The following is a 21,282-nucleotide window of genomic DNA, read 5'->3' on the forward strand; positions in this document are numbered from 1 at the left end:
TCATTTATCCATCCACTCGTCCACCCATCCATCCATCCATCCATCCATCCATCCATCCATCCACTCAGCCATTCATCCACTCATTCATTCAACCATCCATCCATCTATCCATTCGCCCATCCATCAATCCACTCATCCATCCATCCACTCATTCATGTATCAATTCATTAATCCGTTCACCCATCCATCCATCCATCCACCCACCTACCTACCCATCCACCCCACCCACCCATCCATCCATCCACCCACCCATACACCCATTTAACCATCCATCCATCTATCCACTCACTCATCTGTCAGTCCACTCATCCATCCATCCATCATCAGTGTATCCATTCATTCACCCATTTATCCATCCATCCATCCATCCATCCATCCATCCATCCATCCATTTACCCAGCCACCCATCCACCTACCCACCCATCCATCCATCCACCCATCTATCCATACATTCACCCATCCATCCATTCATCCATCCATCCATCCATCCTCAGGCTCACAAATATTTGTGCTGGGTTGGGCATTGTGCTGGACACTGAGGATACTAGTGTGGGCCTTTCATATGTCTCACATGAGCTCTTTCAGACTCCTGTTCTGCTTCAAGGCATCTGCCATCCGCTGGGCTCCCATGGGCCCAATGCTGTTCTTCTGCAGGCTGTGGGAGAAAAGAGAGGGGTCCTTTAGAAAGGCTGGTCACAGCCATTCCCAGACCAACATTCAAGGTCAGGGACAACTAGTGTGCCCTCTTCATTTACTGGAGCAGGTGGGGAGGGGGTTCTCCAGATAGGTCTTTGGATTGTTGCCTAAGTGATAATAGACCGACATTATGATGAGGGAGAGTAAGGGGTCAGAGCAACTGGACCTCCCTTGCAAGGGGTAGAAAGCAGAGATCAGATTATCAGCTGATAATGCCCAACAACCTCCCGAGTGGGGAACTCCATGGACAAGTCTCTCTGGTGCCTCACCCGCCAGTCTGCCTCCCATCTAGACCAGCAGGCTGCCTCCCACCCCAAGAAACCTCCCTAGGGGCCGGGTACAGTGGCTCACGCCTGTAATCCCAGCACTTTGGGAGGCCAAGGTGGGCGGATCACGAGGTCAACAGATCGAGACTATCTTGGCCAACATGGTGAAACTCCGTCTCTACTAAAAATACAAAAATTAGTGGGGCGTGGTGGTGTGCACCTGTAGTGCCAGCAACTTGGGAGGCTGAGGCAGGAGAATCACTTGAACCAGGGAGGCAGAGGTTGCAGTGAGACCAGATCCACCTCTATTGCCAGGACTCCAGCCGGCAATAGAGGGAGACTCCGTCTCAAAAAAAAAAAAAAAAAGAAAGAAAGAAAGAAAAAAGGAAAAAAAAAAAAGAAACCTCCCTAGGGAGACCCTGGCTTAGGTTCCTCTTCTGAAAAAGCTACTTCCTCTTGTACTAAATCTGGTGGAGGGAGACAGCACAGGAGAAACCCTGTCCTCATCCTACAAGGACAGACAGGCAAGACCTCTCCTGTGTGAGGCTAAATACAAACCTTAAAAGATGTAATTTTCCCTGGTTCCAAAAAGGAAAGAGACTCCCTACCACCCCCATTTTCTTAGAGCATTTCCTGAGAAAAACTTGAGGTTGCACATGCTGCCTCTGTCCCTTTAAGATGTATGTAAATCTTTTTAAAAGCAAAATCAGCTTCTGGCCAGTTTCACAGCCTGGGAATGTCTTTTGTAAGAGTTTGGAGCCATCTCTTTGAAATGTAAACATTAAGGAAGATAGAGTCCCTCTTTCCCTGCCTTCGTGGGAATTAGGCTAGGCATCTGGCTTGAAGCTCCAAAGTCCTTGCGTGTCAAAAAGATAAAGGAAGCTTTACTTTTCCTTTGGATAAAGGCAATTAGGGACCACAAATGGCCATTCCAATTATCCAGTGTATTTAGGATAAACGGCAAATGGTGCTGCCTGGCCCTGTTGCCTGAGGACATCTGCCTGGCTCTAGAAAAGCGAGCTTTCTGTCTTTACACTCTCATTGGCCGGTTGCCCTGATGCACGGTGCAGTCAGTTTAATGTTTGTCGACTCATTGTTGTATTCTTTCCTACATTTGTGGGTTGGTAGGAGGTATTTTATATTCTATTCTATTATTTTATTTTTTAATGTTATTTTTTGAGACAGAGTCTTGGTGTCGCCCAGGCTGGAGTGCAGTGGCACAGTCTCAGCTCACGGCACCCTCTGCCTCCCAGGTTCAAGCGATTCTCTCAACTTAGCCTCCCGAGTAGCTAGGACTACAGGCTTGCACCACCCCGCCTGGTTATTTATTTTTATTTTTATATTTATTTTTTTAGTAGAGACGGTGTTTCACTATTTTGGTCTGGCTGGTCTCAAACTCCTGACCTCAAGTGATCCGCCTGCCTTGGCCTCCTAAAGTACTGGGATTACAGGCATGAGTCCCTGCACACAGCCTGGAGGTTTTATTTTTAATTATTTCCCCAACACCTGCTCTCTTGAAAAGCAGTGGGCATCAGGTTTTCCAGAGGCCATCCAGATGGGTCAGAAGGCCTCAGGTCCTAGCCCCATCCATTCTTCCTAGCGGTAATAGGCAGTGAGGCCCTTGGAGGAGGAGGGAGAAGGGAGAGAAGGGGGAGAGAGGAGAGGAGAGAGGAGACGTGTCCACTCACTGCAGCACGCAAAGGGTCCGGTTGGAGGCCAAGGCCTCAGCCATGGACCTGGCCCCATCATCCCTGACGGTGTTGCCCTGGAGGCTGCAGAGACAAGAAGAGGCGCATCACTGATGGAACAGAAGCTGGAACCCAGGGGCCTGAACCCTCTCTGCAGTGGGGGCACCTCTATGGAGCAAGGGGTTCTGACCGCTATGTGCCCTCACTGCCCACCATGCAGGGAGAGCAGTCGACCCTTTGCACCACTGCCTGGAGCTTAGGTTTTCCTTTGGGTTGCTAAGCATTTGCCTGCCAGCTGGGAACAAGCTCTCTGAATAACCACAACAGGATCATCAGTCATCCTCATTACAGCTGAAAGACACAGGATCCAAGTGTTGGTGAGAATATGGAGAAACTGCAACAGTGCTGATGGGAATGCAAAATGGTCCGCTCTCCGTGGAACATGGTCTGGCAGGTCCTTAAAAGGTTAAACATGGGTTGACAATGTGACCCAGCAATTCCATTCCTAGATATATACTCAAAAGAATTGAAAACAGGCACCAGTGTTCACAGCGGCGTTATTCATATAACCAAAAAGTGGAGACAACCCAAATGGCCGTCACTGGATGAATGGATCAACACATCATGGTCTGTCCATCCCACAGAATGTGATTCAGCCTTAAAATGGAGGGAAGAGGCTGGGTGCAGTGGCTCACACCCGTAATCCCAGCACTTTGGGATACCAAGGTGGGTGGATCACTTGAGGTTCAGCAGTTTGAGACCAGCCTGGCCAACATGGTGAAACCCCATCTCTACTAAAAATACAAAAATTAGTTGGGTGTGGTGGCACATGCCTGTAATCCCAGTTACTCGGGAGACTGAGACAGGAGAAGCGCTTGAACCTGGGAGGCAGAGGTTGCAGTGAGCTAAGAACACACCACTGCACTGCAGGCTGCGCTGCAGAGTAAGATTCTGTCTTAAAAAAAAAAAAAGAAATAAAAGTTAAAATAAAATAAAATGGAAGGAAGCATTGACACATGGTACCACACAGAAGAAACTTAAAAACATCATGCTCAATGAAGAAAGCCGGCCACCAAAGCCTGGACTATATAAATCTATTTACATGAAATGTCCAGTATAGGTAAATCCTTAGAAATGGGAGGCAGATTGGTGATTGCAAGGGCCTGGGAAAAGGGGAGAATGGGAAGTGACTGCTTATGGGTATGAGGTCTCCTTCAGGGGTGATGAAAATATTCTGAACTGGACAGATGTGATAGTGGCACAACATTGTGAATGTGCTAAATGTCACTGAACTGTACACTTGAAAACAGGTTTTTTCAGACGGAGTCTCGCTCTGTCGCCCAGGCTGGAGTGCAGTGGCGCGATCTTGGCTCACTGCAACCTCCGCCTCCCAGGCTCAACTCAACCTCAGCCTCCTGAGTAGCTAGGACCACAGGAACCTGCCACCATGCCCGGCTAACTTTTTGAACCTTTTTTTTTTTTTTTTTTTTTTTTTTTAGTAGAGATGAGGTTTTACCATGTTGGCCAGGCTGGTCTCGAACTCCCAACCTCAAGTGATCCACCCGCCTTGGCCTCCCAAAGTGCTGGAATTACAGGCGTCAGCCTCTGGGACCTGCCTAAAACAGTCAATTTTATGGTACATGAATTTCACCCTAATAAAAATAAATAAATAAAAGAAAACACAGAACAGATAAGTGGTACCTACTCAACTAATGATAGATACAACCACAGGCTCTTAAAAGAAATACAACGGGCTGGGCTCAGTGACTCATGCCTGTAATCCCAGCACTTGGGAGGCCAAGGCAGGCAGATGGCTTGAGTGCAGGAGCTCAAGACCAGCCTGGCCAACATGGTGAAACCTCGTCTCTACTAAAAATACAAAAAAATTAGCCGGGCTTGGTAGCAGGCGCCTATAATCCCAGATACTTGGAAGGCTGAGACAGGAGAATCGCTTAAACCTGGGAGGCAGAGGTTGCAGTGAGCCAAGATCACGCCACTGCACTCCAGCCTGGACGACAAAGAAAGACTCCGTTTAAAAAGAAAAGAGAGCGAGACATAACAAACCACATCACACATCTGTCCCCTGCTCAGGCCACACACACAAGCTCAAAGTCTAGGGAAGAGCTGGAGCCTGGAAACTTGTTTAGGGCACAAGATCCCCAGAACCCAATGGGATGGCAGCCAGTATCCCATGCCTGCCATCTTTATTTGTTTGCTTGTTTTGAGACGGAGTTTCACTCTGTCAGTCACACAGGCTGGAGTGTAGTGGCGCGATCCTGGCTTACTGCAACCTCTGCTTCCCAGGCTCAAGCGATTCTCCTACCTTAGCCTCCCTAGTTGCTGGGATTACAGGCACCTGCCCCCACGCCAGCTAATTTTTGTATTTTAGTAGAGATGGCATTTTGCCACGTTGGCCAGGCTGCTGTCAAACTCCTGACCTCAAGCAATCCACCTGTCTCAGCCTCCCAAAGGGTTGGGATTACAGGTGTGAGCCACTGCGCCCAGCCCCATGCCTGCCATCGTGAATCACCTCTCATTCTCATAGTTGGTGCCTGAGGAGAGGGTTTTCTGGGCCCTCTCTTGGGGTCACAAGACAGGGAGCAGGTGACACACACCTCAGAGAGGTCAGGGTGCGGTTGATCTTCAGAGCATCTGCCAGCGCCTTGGCCCCTTGTGGTCCAATGGAGTTACCGCGGAGGCTGAAGGAGGAAGACAGAAAGAGATGCCTCCTTCATCTGTCTCCCAGGGAGGGAAGGGGAAACAGAAACTGCATTGACCTTGAAATTCGTGATCCTCTAAGTGAATGTATGAGGGCTTAGGATCTCGTGTTTGGTGGAACCAGGGCAGAGATCCTTATATGAACAAGGAAGGAGTTTCCCTAAGACTGTCCCAGGTGTTGGGGGAAAGAAAGCAGGACCCGATGGACTAGTGGACTTGGGCCAAATGTGGAGATGAGAATGATGGCCCCAGATGTAGGGCCAAACATCTGGCGTGTCCCTGGTCGGAGCCCAGCAACTGAGGAGCCATGGTTCTGCCCGGCTGTCCTTCCGTCCCACCAGGAAGGCATGTGCGCTAAGGTGCGGCCTCCCTGTGCCTTATTCCCACAGGAGTCTTAGAAGCTACTGCAAATGAAGTGTGGGTATTATGTCCAGATGCTACCCAGGGGCTGAATCATGGGAATCAGGAACAGACAGGTAAGACCCCAGTCATTTCCTAGGAGGGGAGGGGACTTCACGAGATGCCTCACAACTCTTCTGGTTCCAATGGCAAAAGTTCGGCCTTGGTTGTCCTACTTACTCCAGAGAGGTCAGACTTCTGTTGACCAGGAGGGATCTGGCCAGAGCTTTGGCCCCTTTGTTACTGATCTGGTTCTCTGCCAAGCTGCCCAAGGAAAGGGAGAGGAGTGGTTATTTTGGGCATGTACATCTCATGGCCTCTTCCTCAACACCGTGCCCATGATTATTCCTGTAGACCTCCCCACATCATCAGGGTCTGGACACAGCTGGAGATGAGGTGACCCCTGGAGCAGAATGCCAGGCACAGCAGAGCCCCTGAGCCTGGGCAGCATAGGGCCAGAGTAGGAGGACAGACCCTCACCATGGCAAAGGGTCCCTGAAAAATGTTTAACCAGAATCCAGCACAACAGCTTCTACACAAACAGCACAGCAAAGAAAATGGAAATCTCAGAAGCCTAACATGCAGATGGCAGCCAGTGGTGTGCTGGTAAACTGGCTCCCAGGAAAAACAAAATTTCAAAAACTGGGCTGTGCATGGTGGCTCGTGCCTATACAATCCTAGCACTTTGGGAGGACAAGGTGGGAGCATCACTTGAAACCAGGAGTTTGAGACCAGCCTGGGCAACATAGGAAGATCTTGTCTTTACAAAAAAAAAACATAAAAATTAGCCAGGTGTGGTGGCACACCTGTAGTCCAAGCTACTTAGAAGGCTGAGGAGGGAGGATTTAGCCCAGGAGGTAGAGGCTGCAATGAGTCATGATCAGTGACATCACTGCGCTCCAGCCTAAGCGACAGAGTGAGACCATGTCTCAAAACAACAACAACAAAACAAAAAGCAAATGCAAAAACAAATGCTACCAAACTGATGTGTAGCATTTGCCAATTTCCACGGTATAAATACTCCCACCAACACCAAGTTCAAGCACCTCCAGCTTGCAAAATTCCTGAAAATTTAACAGTCAGCTCTCATGAACTGGTACAAATGAATTTAGGCAGACTACTGATCCTAGCCTCTTTTCTAGTGCAAAATGGCAAATAGTAGAGTTATTTTAAATTAGCTTTAAAATTAAAAAAAAAAAAAAAAAGCACATCTTGATCTGCCTTGAGAGCATGGTTCTGGGAATATGGTGATGGATCAACTCAGTGTTGCTTCATGTTTCCAGTTGCAGAAATAGTAGCTGTCTAGGCTCTTTGCAGTTTGTAGGCATTCAGCCCCATGGGATATAGTAGTTCAATTAGAATCCCCAGGCTGGTGCTGTTCTTTTTCTTTTTTCAGACAGGATCTCATTCTGTCACCCAGGCTGGAGTGCAGTGGCACGATCATGGCTCACTGTAACCTCGAACTCCCGAGCTCAAGAATCCTCCGACTTCAGCCTGCCAAGTAGCTGGGACCAGAGGTGCATGCCACCACACCTGGCTAGTTTTTTAATTTTTTGCAGAGACAGGGTTTTACTATGTTGCCCAGGCTGATTTCAAACTCCTGGGCTCAAACGATCCTCCTGCCTTGGCCTCCCAAAGTGCTGGAATTACAGGCATGAGCCACTGTACCCGGCCTGGTACTTTTCAAGCTATATTCAAGCAAACTGTTCACTGGAATAAAGTTTCTTTTCTCTACACTCCTTTATAGAGAACTTCAATTCACAGCATTCGTCCAGGCCACCTCTATATAAATGTTCTCAAATTCTAAAGTGCTTCCATTCCCCTGGGACTTTATGGTATTTTTATAAGTTTATGGTATTTTATAACTTATAGTTGAAATAGGGATGTGGCACTGAAGATCAACTACAGAGAGGTAAAGAAGAGCATGTGGCCAGAGAAGAGATTTTTTACTTCATTCAGAATAATTTACTTTTATTTTTATTTTTAGTAAAGATGGCATCTTGCCATATGTTTCCCAGGTTGGTGTTGAACTCCTGGCCTCAGAGAATCCCCCCACCTTCCATATTGCTAGAATTATAGGAAAGAGCCACTGTGCCTGACCCCCGAATAATTTCTGAGCACTACCTAGCCTCCTTTAAGCAAAACTAAAAGTTGGCTATTTTGTCACGTGCTAAAAATGCTGGGGGCTCTCACAAAGGAAAAAAATTAATAATAATGAGAATATGTCATTCTTTTTCTTTTCTTTTCTTCTTCCTTTTTTTTTTTTTTTTTTGTGAGGCAGAGTCTTGCTCTGTCACCCAGGCTAGAGTGCAGTGGCGCGATCTTGGCTCATTGCAACCTCTACCTCCCAGACTCAAGCAATTCTCCTGCCTCAGCCTCCTGAGTAGCAGGGATTACACACACTCACCACCACGCCCTGCTAATTTTTGTATTTTTAGTAGAGACAGAGTTTTGCCAGTTTGACCAGGCTGGTGTCGAACTCCTGACCTCAAGTGATTCACTGGCCTCAGTCTCCCAAAGTGCTGGGATTAAAGGCGTGAGCCACCACCCCTGGCCTAGATACCCTTCTAACCCCATTTTTACCCTCTTTAGGCACAGAAATGACTTGTTCAAACTCACACAGAGCCTACACCTCTAACCACACTCCCTAGTGATTTATTTTTGTTCCTGAATCAGTCTAAATTGCCATTAACTCAGATAAAGATTATTTCAGCCGGGCGTGGTGGCTCACGTCTATAATCCCAGCACTTTGGGAGGCCAAGGCGGGTGGATCACGAGGTCAGGAGATGGAAACCATCCTGGCTAACACGGTGAAACCCCATCTCTACTAAAAACACAAAAAATTAGCTGGGCGTGGTGGCGGCGCCTGTAGTCACAGTTACTCGGGAAGCTGAGGCAGGAAAATAGTGTGAACCTGGGAGGCAGAGCTTGCAGTGAGCCGAGATGGCGCCACTACACTCCAGCCTGGGCAGCAGAGCAAGACTGTCTCAAGGAAAAAAAAAACAAAAAAGATTATTTCAGAACCCAGAGGCTTGTATGAGAATGAAGAATTACCCTTGGGTACGGTGGCTCACACCTGTAATCCCCGCTTTTTGGGAGGCTGAGGCAGATGGATCACCTGAGGTCAGGAGTTTGAGACCAGGCTGGCCAATATAGTGAAACCCTGTCTCTACTAAAAATACAGAAATTAGCTGGGCGTGGTGGTGGGTGCCTGTAGTCCCAGCTACTCGGGAGGCTGAGACAGGAGAATGGCTTGAACCCAAGAGGCGGAGCTTGCAGTGAGCCAAGATCGTGCCACTGCACTCCAGCCTGGGCAACAGTGAGACTCCGTCTCAAAAAAAAAAAAAAAAAAAAAAAAAAAAATTACCCCTGGGGTTCTCTTCTCTAAACTCACCTCCCTAGGTCTCCAACAGCCACCCTTAGAGGATCAATCACATCGATTCCACCACAAACCCTGGGTGTGTGTAGTTTCTCAGATCCAGGAATGTTACTCCAGGAGAGATTTCATAAGCGCACATTCAGCATATGAACTTTTGTCTAATTACAAGATGCAGGGTTTTTTGTTTGTTTTGCTTTTTGAGATGCAGTCTCGCTCTGTTGCCCAGGCTGGAGTGCAGTGGCGCGATCTCAGCTCACTGCAAGCTCCACCTCCCAGGTTCACGCCATTCTCCTGCCTCAGCTTCCTGAGTAGCTGGGACTATAGGCGCCCGCCACCACGCCCAGCTAATTTTTAGTAGGGACGAAGTTTCACCATGTTAGCCAAGATGGTCTCAATCTCCTGACCCTGTGATCCGCCCGCCTCGGCCTCCCAAACTGCTGGAATTACAGGCGTGAGCCATCACGCCCGGCCACAAGATGCAGTTTTAATTAAAAATTGTTTAAATTGATTTATAATTAAATTTGAAATTAAATTTTAATTTAATTAAATTTGAAATTTAAAATGTTAATTATAAATGCAGTTGGCTGGGCGCAGTAGCTCATGCCAGTAATCCCAGCACTTTCGAAGGCCAAGGTGGGTGGATCACGAGGTCAGGAGTTCGAGACCAGCCTGGCCAACATAGTGAAACCCCGTCTCTACTAAAAATACAAAAACTAGCCAGGCGTGGTGGTGGGTGCCTGTAATCCCAGCTACTCGGGAGGCTGGGGCTGGAGAATTGCTTGAACCTGGGAAGCAGAGGTTACAGTGAGCCGAGATCGTGCCACTGTATTCCAGCCTGGGCTACAGAGCAAGACTCTGTCTGGGTGGGGAAAAAATGCAATCCTGTGCCTAGAATGCTGTTGGACAGCAAACTTGGAGAGGTGCTTAGAGAACATCGTGCCTGGTGTTATGTCAGCACATGTAGTGTCGAGTCCACGGCCAGGTCACCTCCCTCTTCCTACTGATGAGGCACCTGAGCCTCTGGCACTTTCTGGAATTGGGCAGAAACAAGCAGGCTGCATCTGGAGCCACATGTTCCAAAGACACCTCTCTGTGGCAGCACCACTGCTCTGCTGAGTAGAGGATGATGAGAAGAGGGTTCCATACCCCCCATACCCCACAAGACCATGGGCACCCTGGGGGCCCCTGGGTCTGCATTACCTGATCTTCTGAATGCGACAGTCCTTCCCACTCAGCACGCTGCCCAGCAGCTCCATCACGGGGTCCTGGAACTGGTTGGCGTCCAGCCTGGCCAAGGGAGGCAGTGACAGTGAGTGTCCCACCCGCCCACTGGCAGGGTGGGGGCCCTGGCCCAGGGCCTCTGCCTCTCTCCATCCCATTCAGCGCCATCACCGCAGCTCTGAGATCTGCACTCAGCCCCGGTGCTCGAACCTTTCCCATGAGAGTGAACAGGAGGCTCGGTGCCCATGAGACCTACGGTTCCTATGCAGAATGGCATCTTCCACGGGCTGTCGTCCTCACCACCCCACACGCCGCCTGCCTCTGCGGGACACCTGGATGACCCTCAGCCTGTGTCCTTTCCTCCCTGCTCACTGAGGTCCAGAGCGGCGGGCGAGGGGTGGGCTGAGAGCATTCGAGGGGGGCAGCTTCTGTCAGACTGGATGGTTCTGAGGGGTTATGAAGTAAATTGTGTCCCCACAAAAGATATGAAGTCCTAACCCCCGGTGCCCCAAGTATGTGGCTTTATTGGGAAATGAGGTCACTGCAGATGTACTTTGTTAAGGTGGGGTCATGCTGGAGTGGGGTGGGCCTGTAATCCAATGTGACAGTGTCCTTTTAAGACTAGAAAGCACTGTCCAGGAGCAGTGGCTCATGCCTGTAATCCCAGCACTTTGGGAGGCTGAGGTGGGCGGATCACCTGAGGTCAGGAGTTCGAGACTAGCCTGGCCAACATGGTGAAACCCAGTCTCTACTAAAAATATAAAAATTAGCCAGGCATGATGGTGGGCACCTGTAATCCCAGCTACTGGGGTGGCTGAGGCAGGATAATTGCTTAAACCCAGCAGGTGGAGTTTGCAGTGAGCTGAGATGGCGCCACTGTATTCCAGCCTAGGTGACAGAGCAAGACTCCATCTCAAAAAAAGAGAGAACAGCACCATGTGGAGGCAGACACAGGGAGAAGATGGCCAGGCAATGGGGCAGAGACTGAAGTAATGCAGCCTTTAGCCAAGGGTTGCCGTCAAACACCAGAAGCTAGAGAGGCAAGAAAGAACCTCTCCTATATGTTTCAGAGAGCACGTGGCCCGCCTGGCACCTTGATTTGAGACTTCTGGCCTCTAGAACTGCGAGAAAACACACTTTAGTTGTTTTAAGCCACTAAGTTCATGGTCCTCTGTTACAGCAGCCCTAGAAGACTGATAGAGAAGCTCGGTGGTGGGGAGGGGATGGCTTCTGCTTTCTCCTCTGCCCCTTCTGCAGCCCCTGACCCCCGCTCTGGTGCCCACCTGAGCTTCCGGCAGTAGAGCAGCTGGGGCAGCAGGCTCTGAAGGACGCCCTGGCTGAGGCTCAGGGACAGGTTGGCCTCCTGGGCACAGGCGTCGGACACCTGCAGGAGGTAGGCCAGGGCGGCACAGTGCGGAGGACCGGTCAGCCTGGCCAGGGCCCCGCACTCCATGGCCTCCTCCACGCTGCGGACCAGCTCTGTGTGCTGCAGCTCGTGTAGGCAGTGTAGGACATTGATGTCCCGTGCACAGACTGCAGCATCGGGGCGCAGGCAGCCCTGCAGGAGCTCAGCCACTTGGGTCCGGTAGGCCTGGTGCTCGCCTTGGGCCAGGAGGGAGCCAGCCAGGAGGGCATTGACCCTCGGAGACAAGAGGCCGGAGAGGAAGCGTAGGAACACGTCCAGCCTCCCGTCCTCTGCCTGCATGGCCCGCTGGGCTGCGCTCCTGAAATGCGTGAGGAAGCCCAGCCTGGGCCAGGACACACCGCTCTCAGTGAAGAGGTCGAAGATGGCCCTCCTGGATGCGCCATAGTAATACGCGGCTGCCACAAACTCCTGCAGGGACAGGTGGGTGAAGCAGTAGGCCACCGATGATGCCAGTGTCTCCTCCCGCTGCAGGAAGCAGCTGCACAGGGCACCCTGCAGCAGAGCGAGGTCCACACCGAACGCCTTCATGTCTTGCTCGTAAAACACGTGTTTCTTCTTGAGCAGCCCATGGAAGGCCAGCCGGCCCAATGTCCCCACCAACTTTCGGCCACCGTGGGCCACCTGCTCAATGCGAGGGCTTGCCTTGCCCTTCTCCTGCCCCTCCCCGCTGAGGGCCATCCTAAAGTACCATGAGTAGAGCTCGCACAGGGTCCTCGGGGGCCACAGGTCTGCATCCTGGGGCCCCGGCCTGCTGCGCCACAGGTGGCCTAGCGCCGCCCCCATGAGCCTGCAGAAGGCTGGGACGGTGCACATCAGGTACAGGGCCCTGTCGGCCTGTACTTGGCTCAGCACCCAGCCCAGGAGGGCCTGGTCCTCGGGGAACATCTGCTCCAAACACACTTTGATCTCCTCCTCATTAAAGCCCCGGATCTCCGTCATCCGGTCCACCAGGCCCCCCGGGATCTGGCCAGATGCACCGGGACGGGAAGTGATCCAGATGGAAACTTCTGGAAAGAGGTTGCCACGGATGATGTTGGTGATCAGGTGGTCCACCGGGATCTCCTTCTTGGGGTCCATGCAGGCCACGGTGTTGGAAAAGTCCAGAGGCGTTCTGCACTCATCCAAGCCGTCCAGGATCAGGAGGGCCCTGGCTGGGACTGCCACTGCCAGGCTGGGCTCGCCGATGTGCGGGAAGACGGAGCAGATGAGTCGGTCGGCGCACAGCTTCTCGTGGGTGTTGAGATCTCGGAAGGTCAGAGGCAGCACCAGCGAGAAATCCTTGCCGACCTGTCCATGGGCCCAGAGGCGGACGAAGTGCCTCACCAGGGTGGTCTTGCCCATGCCGGCCACCCCAATGGTGATGGAGACCCGGGGTGGGACCGACACCCGGGAGAGAGGCAGGAAGAGCCGGTCTAGGGCGACGGTCCTGGCGGGGCGCCCACCCCCGCGGGTGGCCTCCACCTGTGTGAAGTCGTGCTCCCTCAGCTGCAGGTCCGTCAGGCCCTCCACCAGCAGGAGGGAGGCCAGCCTGTGCCAGGGTCCAGCCAGTTCCGGGCCACCTCCCACCTTGCTCAGAAGGGCCTTGCGGTGCCTCTGTATCATGGAGTCTGTGGGACAGAGGCCAGTGGGGAGGGCGGGTAAGGGAAGAGTGGGCACAGACAGCCCAGGTATCCCCCACCCCGTGTCTGCCTCCCAAGCCAGTCCTACCAGTGCTGCAGGGCCCCAGCGGGGAGTCCTGTGTCTTGTCCAGGGCCTGAGGCGTCTGGGAGCCTTGACTGCCCTTCCCAGCCAGCAGATCCATGAGGGCTTTCACCTGCTCGGCCGGGGAGCCTGTGCCGTGGCCCTGGCCGGCCTCCCTGCCGGTCCGCACCTCTTGCTTCCTCATGGAGTTGGGGATTACTTCCAGGAGCTGTGAAGAGAGGGCCTGAACCTGCTGCCTGCCATGCCTCCCATCCAGCAGCCTGGGACAGGTGAGCAAGCCCCCAGGAACGGGGTCAGGGATCCCCTCTTCCTCTTTCCTCAGCCTTTGGGTGGCCCACTGACCTGATTTCTCAGAACGGACTGGAAGGGCCATTTGTTCCTGGATGGTGACAATGATCACACGAATGCAGGGGCCCAGTGGATGAGAACTGGGGTCCTGGGCTTGCACCCTGGCCCTGCCACTTACCAGATAGGTGACCGCGGGCAGGCTGAGTCTCCTCTCTGCACCTTGGTGTCTTCATTTGTGACCTGGAAATGGTGATGAGGTTACAAGTAAGTTCGCTCAGAAGGAGGGAGGAAAGAAAGAAGCCACCCTGTTGGGAGATGTGGGAAAAAGAAAAAAAAAGAAGCCACTCTGGGGATGCTACACTGTGTGATTCTGACTGACATTCTGGAAAAGGCAAAAGTATGGAGACAGGAAGACAGTGAAAGAAAGGGCCAGTAGGGGCCAGGGGTTGGGAGGAGGGGTGAACCGGTGGAGCATAGACGATTCCTAGGGCAGTAACGTGACTCTGTAGGGTCCTGCAGTGGTGGGTCCATGTCATTATCATTATACATTTGTCCACACCCACAGAATGTACAACTCCCAACACTTTGGGAGGTCGAGGTGGCGGATTGCTTGAGACCTGGAGTTTGAGACCAACTTGGGCAACACAGAACCCATCTCTAAAATTTTTTAAAAATTAGCCAGGTTGGGGGTATGTGTCGGTAGTCCCAAGCAGTCCCAAGCAGGATCGCTTGAGCCTAAGAGGTCGAAGCTGCAGTGAGCCATGATCACACCATGGCACTCCAGCCTGGGTGACAGAGCAAGACCCCATCTCTAAGAAAAACAAAATAAAACAAAAAACTCTTAATTATTCTTGCTACTGAGTTAAAGCAAAAAAAAAAAAGAGTGAGCCAGAATATAAACTAAGGGCGTTGGGTGATGGCACCATGCCCATGTAGGTTTACTGATTGTAATCAATGGACCACTGTGGCAGGGGATGGTGATAGTGGCAGTCTGGGTGGGGGCAGGCATGGGGCGTATGGGAAGTCTCTGTACTTTCCCATCAGTTTTTCTATAAGCCTGACCATATGCAGTGGCTCATGTCTGTAAGCCCAGCACTTTGGGAGGTCGAGGCGGGCAGGTCACTTGAGGTCAGGAGTTTGAGACCAGCCTGGCCGATATGGTGAAACCCTGTCTACTAAAAATACAAAAATTAACTGGGCATGGCGGCTCACGCCTGTAATCCCAGCATTTTGGGAGAACGAGGCGGGCAGATCACCTGAGGTCAGGAGTTCGAGACCAGCCTGACTAACATGGAGAAACCCTGTCTCTATTAAATATACAAAATTAGCCAGGCGCGGTGGCACATGCCTGTAATCCCAGGTACTCATGAGGCTGAGGTGGGAGAATCACTTGAACCTGGGAGGCGGAGGTTGGAGTGAGCTGAGATCACGCCATTGCACTCCAGCCTGGGCAACAAGAACGAAACTCTGTCCCAAAAAATAAATAAAGAAATAAAAAATAAATTAGCCAGGCATGGTGGCGGGTACCTGTAATCCCAGCTACTCAGGAGGCTGAGGTAGGAGAATCACTTGAACCTGGAAGGTGGAGGCTGTAGTGAGCTCAGATCGCACCACTGCACTCCAGTCTGGGGGAAAGGGCGGGACTCCATAATCCTAAAATTGCTTTACAAGGAAAAGCTTATTAATTACAAAAAGGAAATAAAAGAGAGAAGAAGGAGGAGTTGAAAAAGAGAAATTGCTGGTTCTTAGAGCAGCTGTTTTTCTTACTATGTTCCTGGGGTCTCCTGGGAGTGCAGGAACTCCTGGGCTCCCAGCAGCGCTGTTGGCCTGCTGCTGCTGGGGACAGTGATGCAGAAATGCAGAGAGGCAAAGCCGAGGCCCCGCCACTCCCATTTGCCTCCTTGTTGCCAAGACTGGTTGTCATCCTGCCCCCACGGCCCTCCCACAGCCAATGTGGACACTGAGGCTCCGAACTTGCCTCCACCCACCCTGCTTCCCTCCTCACCGGGTGCTCTGGCCACAGCAGCCCCTCCAGCGCAGCCCCAGGAACTCAATGGATGGGGCTCAGCCCTCCATTGTCCACGGTTCTAGGAGGAAAAACACAATGTGGCTAGCAGAGGTGATGGCCCACTGCTGCTGATGGCAACCCTGCATTCAAAAATAACCCCAGGTGTTGTCACTGCACAGAGAAGCAGGTTGGACCCCACCTGTCCACAGGGCATTTCCCTGGTTCTCAATGTTTAGCTTAAGAGTTTGCTGTCAGGCTGGGCGCAGTGGCTCACACTTGTAATCCCGGCACTTTGGGAGGCCGAGGCGGGCGGAGAGGTTAGGAGTTCAAGACCAGCCTGACCAACATGGTGAAACCCCATCTCTAATAATAATACAAATGAGCTGGGTGTGGTGGTGGGCGTCTGTAATCCCAGGCACTTAGGGGGCTGAGTCAGGAGAATTGCTTGACCCTGGAAGGCGGAGGTTGCAGTGAGCTGAGATCATGCCACTGCATTCCAGCCTGGGCGACAAAGCGAGACTCCGTCTCAAAAAAAAACCAAACAAACAAACAAAAAACTTGCTGTCTGCAGCCCTGGGATTCAGCAGGCTCCCTCACCTTGGATTTGCAGTGGGAAGCCTGGCTTTTTCTTCTTTTTTTTTTTTTTTTGAAACGGAGTCTTGCTGTGTCACCTAGGCTGGAATGCAATGGCGTGATCTCAGCTCACTGAAACCTCTGCCTCCCAGGTTCAAGCAATTCTCCTGCCTCAGCCTCCCGAGAAGCTGAGATTACAGGCACCCGCCACCACGCCTGGCTAATTTTTGTCATTTTAATAGAGGTAGGGTTTCACCGTGCTCTCCAGGCTGGGCTCGAACTCTTGACCTTGTGATCCGCCCACCTCAGCCAAGCCTGACATTTTAACACAAGTGATGCTTTTTATCTGGAAAATGATAAAAGAAGCTTAGCAATAAGTAAATAAGTAATAAGTAAATAGTAAAGTAAAAATAAGTAAAATAGTAAAGTAAAAATAAGTAAAATACCATTTTTCAGGCATTCACGTCATGGTGTTGAAAAAGTAAGGAGTGTGATCAATTTGAGGTTGGTGGCACCCAGACCAGCTGAACTAACCTGGAACATTAGGAACAGGCCAAGGCAAGGCCAGCCTCCTTATGCTGCCCCAGATCTTGTTGGCTCTTCCCATTCTTTTATTCTTCTAAATGTCAAAACCAAGAGGGATAAAAAAGATAGGATTTTGGGATAGGCACAGTAGCTCATGCTTGTCATCCCAGCACTTTGGAAGGCTGAGGTAGGAGGATCACTTGAGCCCAGGAGTTTGAGACCAGCCTGGGCAAAGTAGTAAGACCCTAGCTCTACAAAATAAAAATCAAAAAATTAGCCAGGCATGGTGGTTCACACCTGTAGTCCCAGCTGCTCGGTAGGCTGAGGTGAGAGGATTGCTTGAGCCTGGGAGGTTGAGGCTGCAGTAAGCAGAGATTGCACCATTGTACTCCAGCCTGGGCAACAGAGTGAAACCTGTCTTAGGAAAAGAAAAAGATGGGATTTGAATTGACATTGCCTCATGTGCATGGGTCCATGTGGGTAATCTGCGGTCCTTTAGATCCTTCGGTAAAACTTTATATTTTTTCTCACCTCGATCTTGCCAGTTCCTTACTTGCATCTAGGTATTTTTAAAAATAGTTTTTGTTGTATGATGAATATTGTTGGTATAACAGATGATTGACTTTTGTTTATTTTATCTCATGTCTCATCAACATATTAAATACTCACATTGGTTCTCATCATTTTCCAGTTAATTTTCTTCAGGGTTTCAAATTACTTCAGCAAGGCTGGGCACGGTGGCTCACACGCATAATCCCAGCACTTTGGGAGGCCAAGGCGGGCAGATCACTTGAGGTCAGGAGTTTGAGACCAGCCTGGCCAACATGGCGGAACCCCATCACTACTAAAAATACAAAAGTTAGCTGGGTGTGGTGGCGTGTGCCTGTAATCCCAGCTACTGGGGACACTGAGGTTGGAGAATCGCTTGAACCCGAGAGGAGGAGGTTGCAGTGAGGCGAGAATGCACCCCTGCACTCCAGCCAGGGTGACAGAGAGAGACACCATCTCAAAAAAAATAATATTCAGCAAGAATAATTTTTATCTCTTCATTTCTGAAAACTGTGTGTGTGTGTGTGTGTATATATATATATATATATATATTTTTTTTTTTTTTTTTTTGAGGTGGAGTCTCGCACTGTCACCCAGGCTAGAGTGCAGTGGCACGATCTCACTGTAGCCTCTACTCCCGTGTTCAAGCAATTCTCCTGCCTTAGCCTCCCCAGGAGCTAGGATTACAGGCATGCACCACCATGCCTGGCTAATTTTTATATTTTTAGTAGAGATGGGGTTTCACCATGTTGACCAGGCTGGTCTCAAACTCCTGACCTCAAGTGATCCCGTTTTGGCCTCCCAAAGTGCTGGGATTATAGGTGTGAGCCACCGCACCCAGCCCAAAAACTATAACTCTTATTTTGAACAGTTTTACCACATTGGCTAGGCCTACCCCTTCCCTAGAGCAGTGAAGTTGCTGCAGGCCTTCTTGTTTTACTCTAGACTAGACCAGGAGTGGTTCTTGCCCAAACTCTTACGTGTGATGTTTGTGACAGATTTCTAGTTAGTTTTCTTCTCCAATGGAGGAAGATTTCTTGTGTTCTGTTACCATTCAAATACTATTATGTAATATTTGCTGAAGGCATACTGTGTTCTGGATTTTCTGTTAAGCACTATATTTCCATAATTTATTTCTCATAATTCTCAATACCATTATTTCTCCCATTTTACGGATGAGGACACTGAGGCTCAGAGAGGTTAAGTGACTTGTCCAAAGATACATAGCTGGGAAGTGGGAGTTGGGATAGAAACCGATTCCTCACTGACACCAGTGCTTGTGCTGTATAATATACTGCCTCTTAAGATAGTTTTACACTTTGTTTTGTTTTTTTGTTTTTTTTTTTTTTGAGACAGAGTCTCAAACTCCTGACCTCAAGTGATCCACCCACTTCAGCCTCCCAAAGTGCTGAGATTACAGGTATGAGCTGCTGCACCTGGCCACATTTTTTTAAAATGAGGAATGTCTGTTAAATTAGCACATTATTTTTTAGCATATATTGATATATGATTTATTTCTTTTCATTTATTCAACCAGCAAATGTTTATGGAGAGCCTGTTATATGTTCTAGGCCCTGGGGATGTGAAGGTGACCAAGTTAGATCAAGTCCTTGACCTGGGGTTTGACAGGTAAGGGATAATGACAATGGAAAGGAAAACAAGTCAATAAGCAAGGCAGTTTCTGCTGGTGGTTAGTGCTGTGGGTGGAATAAACGGTGAGTGACAAAGAGGCCTGGAATTCTAGGGGGAGGGGGAGCAGAGGTGGTAATTGGGGAAGACTGCTGTGAGAGGCCTCTGAGAAAAAGCTATCTAGGAGCAGAGAGGGCGCGAGAGAGTCATGCAGAGAGCTAGGGGAGGGGCATTTCAGGCCAAGGAAACAGCAGGTGCTTAGAGGAAATGCTGTTGGAGCACAGTAAGTGAGCAAGTGGCACCACCCCCCCGGGATGGGAAAGCCAGTCACCGCTGTTGTAAGGAGTTTGGATTTGTTTTAAGTGTGGTGGGGAGCCACTGGGGGGAGTGACATGAGCAATGGATATTAGATCTCTCCTGGAATCCATGAGCTACACGAAACGATTTTCTGATATTGAACCAACTTTGCATTCTAGAATACAATCTTTCATTTATATTATTAAATAGAAGATGTATATATTCCATATATGTAAAAAACACATGGGCTAGCACAAGAATAGATATGTAAGTTAATAGAACAGGATATAGAGGCCAGGAACAAATAAATTTATATTATCTACATATTAAGGAGTTTGGTAACATGACAAAAATAGCATTTCAAATCAGTGAAAATGGCATTGGGGCAATTGACCAGCCTATGAAAAATATTTTCCAGCTCTCCTTCACATTAAACACAAAATTTATTTTCAGGTCAACTAAGGAGTGAAAGTTGTAAACACAAAACCATAAAAGCACAATTTAAAAATATGAGATAGTATTTTAAAATATTATTTGGGTAAAGGCTTTTTACAGTAAGACATAAAACTCAGAAGACTCAGCCTGGGCAACATAGTGACACACCGTCTCTACAAAAAAAAATAGCTGGGCCTGGTGGTGGGCATCTGTGGACCTAGCTATGGGGAGGCTGAGGTAGGAGGACCCCTTGAGCCCAGGAGGCTGAGGCTGCAGTGAGCTATGATCGTGCCACTGCAATCCAGCTTGGATGACAGAGCAAGACCCTGGCTTAAAAAAAAAAAAAAAAAAAAAAAAAAGCATGAAGAGGGAGACTAGTATATTTGCCTTAACTGAATTAAAATATTAAATATTTAGTTTGATCTTAAATAATTAACCTATTTATAAGTAATAATAGAGGCCATAAAGTTGAAAGAAAAACCATAAGCCAGGAGTCAACACTTGCAACATACATGAAAAAATATGAACATCCTTAATATATAAAGAATAGTGATAAATCAATAATAAGTAACCAAATAAAATTATGAACCCCAAATGAAATAGAAAAAAGGACACAGAGAATTCATCGAAGTATAAATGACCAAGATATTGAAAAGATACTCAGTGTCACTAAGGATCAAGAAAAAAGCAAAAGAACAAACTATCATTTTTCATATGTCTCATTGGTGAATATTATAAGAACAGACTGCTTTGGTGAGAATGTGTAGGTAGTGGGAATCTTTTTTTTTTTTTTTTTTTGAGACAGAGTCTCACTGTGTCACCCAGGCTGGCGTGCAGTGGCACGATGAGGGTTCACTGCAGCCTCAACTTCCCTGGGCTCAAGTGATCCTCCAAAGTAGCTGGGACTATAGGCGCACGCTACCACACCCAGCTAATTTTTATATTTTTTGTAGAGACAGGGTCTTGCCATGTTGCCTAGGCTGGTCTGCAACTTCTGGGGTCAAGCAGTCTTCCCACCTTGGCCTCCCAAAGTGCTGGAATTGCAGACATGAGCCACTGTGCCAGGCCTGTAGTGGGAATCTTAATACATAGTGGGTGGAAGTATAAATTAGTATAACAATTCTGGATTATAATTTACCATTATCTATTGTCATGAAGTATCTTTTGTCCTAGATATTCCACTTTTGGGAATTTATCCTAAAGAAATACGTGACCGGGCGCGGTGGCTCATGCGTGTAATCCCAGCACTTTGGGAGGCTGAGGTGGACAGATCATGAGGTCAGGAGATCAAGACCATCCTGGCTAACACGATGAAACCCTGTCTCTACTAAAGGTACAAAAAATTAGCTGGGCGTGGTGGCGGGCGCCTATAGTCCCGGTTACTTGAGATGCTGAGGCAGAAGAATGGCATGAACCTGGGAGGTGGAGCTTGTAGTGAGCCAAGATTGCGCCACTGCACTCCAGCCTAGGTGACAGAGTGAGAC

At 49.4% G+C, this 21,282-nt stretch overlaps 1 protein-coding gene across 10 annotated transcripts in view; it reads right to left on the bottom strand.

Annotated features, from left to right (window-relative positions):
• The window catches only part of NLRC3 (NLR family CARD domain containing 3), a 44,487-nt gene that overhangs the window by 12,607 nt on the left and 10,598 nt on the right, over positions 1 to 21,282 (bottom strand). For 2 of the 10 annotated variants that reach the window (XM_026447578.1, XM_026447576.1), the window contains exons 2-10: positions 15,788 to 15,869; positions 13,501 to 14,022; positions 11,651 to 13,400; positions 10,347 to 10,433; positions 5,948 to 6,031; positions 5,266 to 5,349; positions 3,000 to 3,107; positions 2,651 to 2,734; positions 572 to 655 (exon numbers count right to left, since the gene is read on the bottom strand). In XM_026447578.1, coding sequence (XP_026303363.1) covers positions 572 to 655; positions 2,651 to 2,734; positions 3,000 to 3,107; positions 5,266 to 5,349; positions 5,948 to 6,031; positions 10,347 to 10,433; positions 11,651 to 13,400; positions 13,501 to 13,867 — 2,648 coding nt within the window. In that variant the 5' untranslated portion in view covers positions 13,868 to 14,022; positions 15,788 to 15,869. Of the gene's footprint in view, positions 1 to 571; positions 656 to 2,650; positions 2,735 to 2,999; positions 3,108 to 5,265; positions 5,350 to 5,947; positions 6,032 to 10,346; positions 10,434 to 11,650; positions 13,401 to 13,500; positions 14,023 to 15,787; positions 15,870 to 16,897; positions 17,128 to 21,282 lie in introns of those variants that run through there. The other 8 variants (XM_026447582.1, XM_026447580.1, XM_026447577.1 and 5 more) reach the window with 8 other exon arrangements.

This window comes from Piliocolobus tephrosceles, chromosome 17 (assembly GCF_002776525.5).
Source record: "Piliocolobus tephrosceles isolate RC106 chromosome 17, ASM277652v3, whole genome shotgun sequence".
NCBI classification, from domain to species: domain Eukaryota; kingdom Metazoa; phylum Chordata; class Mammalia; order Primates; family Cercopithecidae; genus Piliocolobus; species Piliocolobus tephrosceles.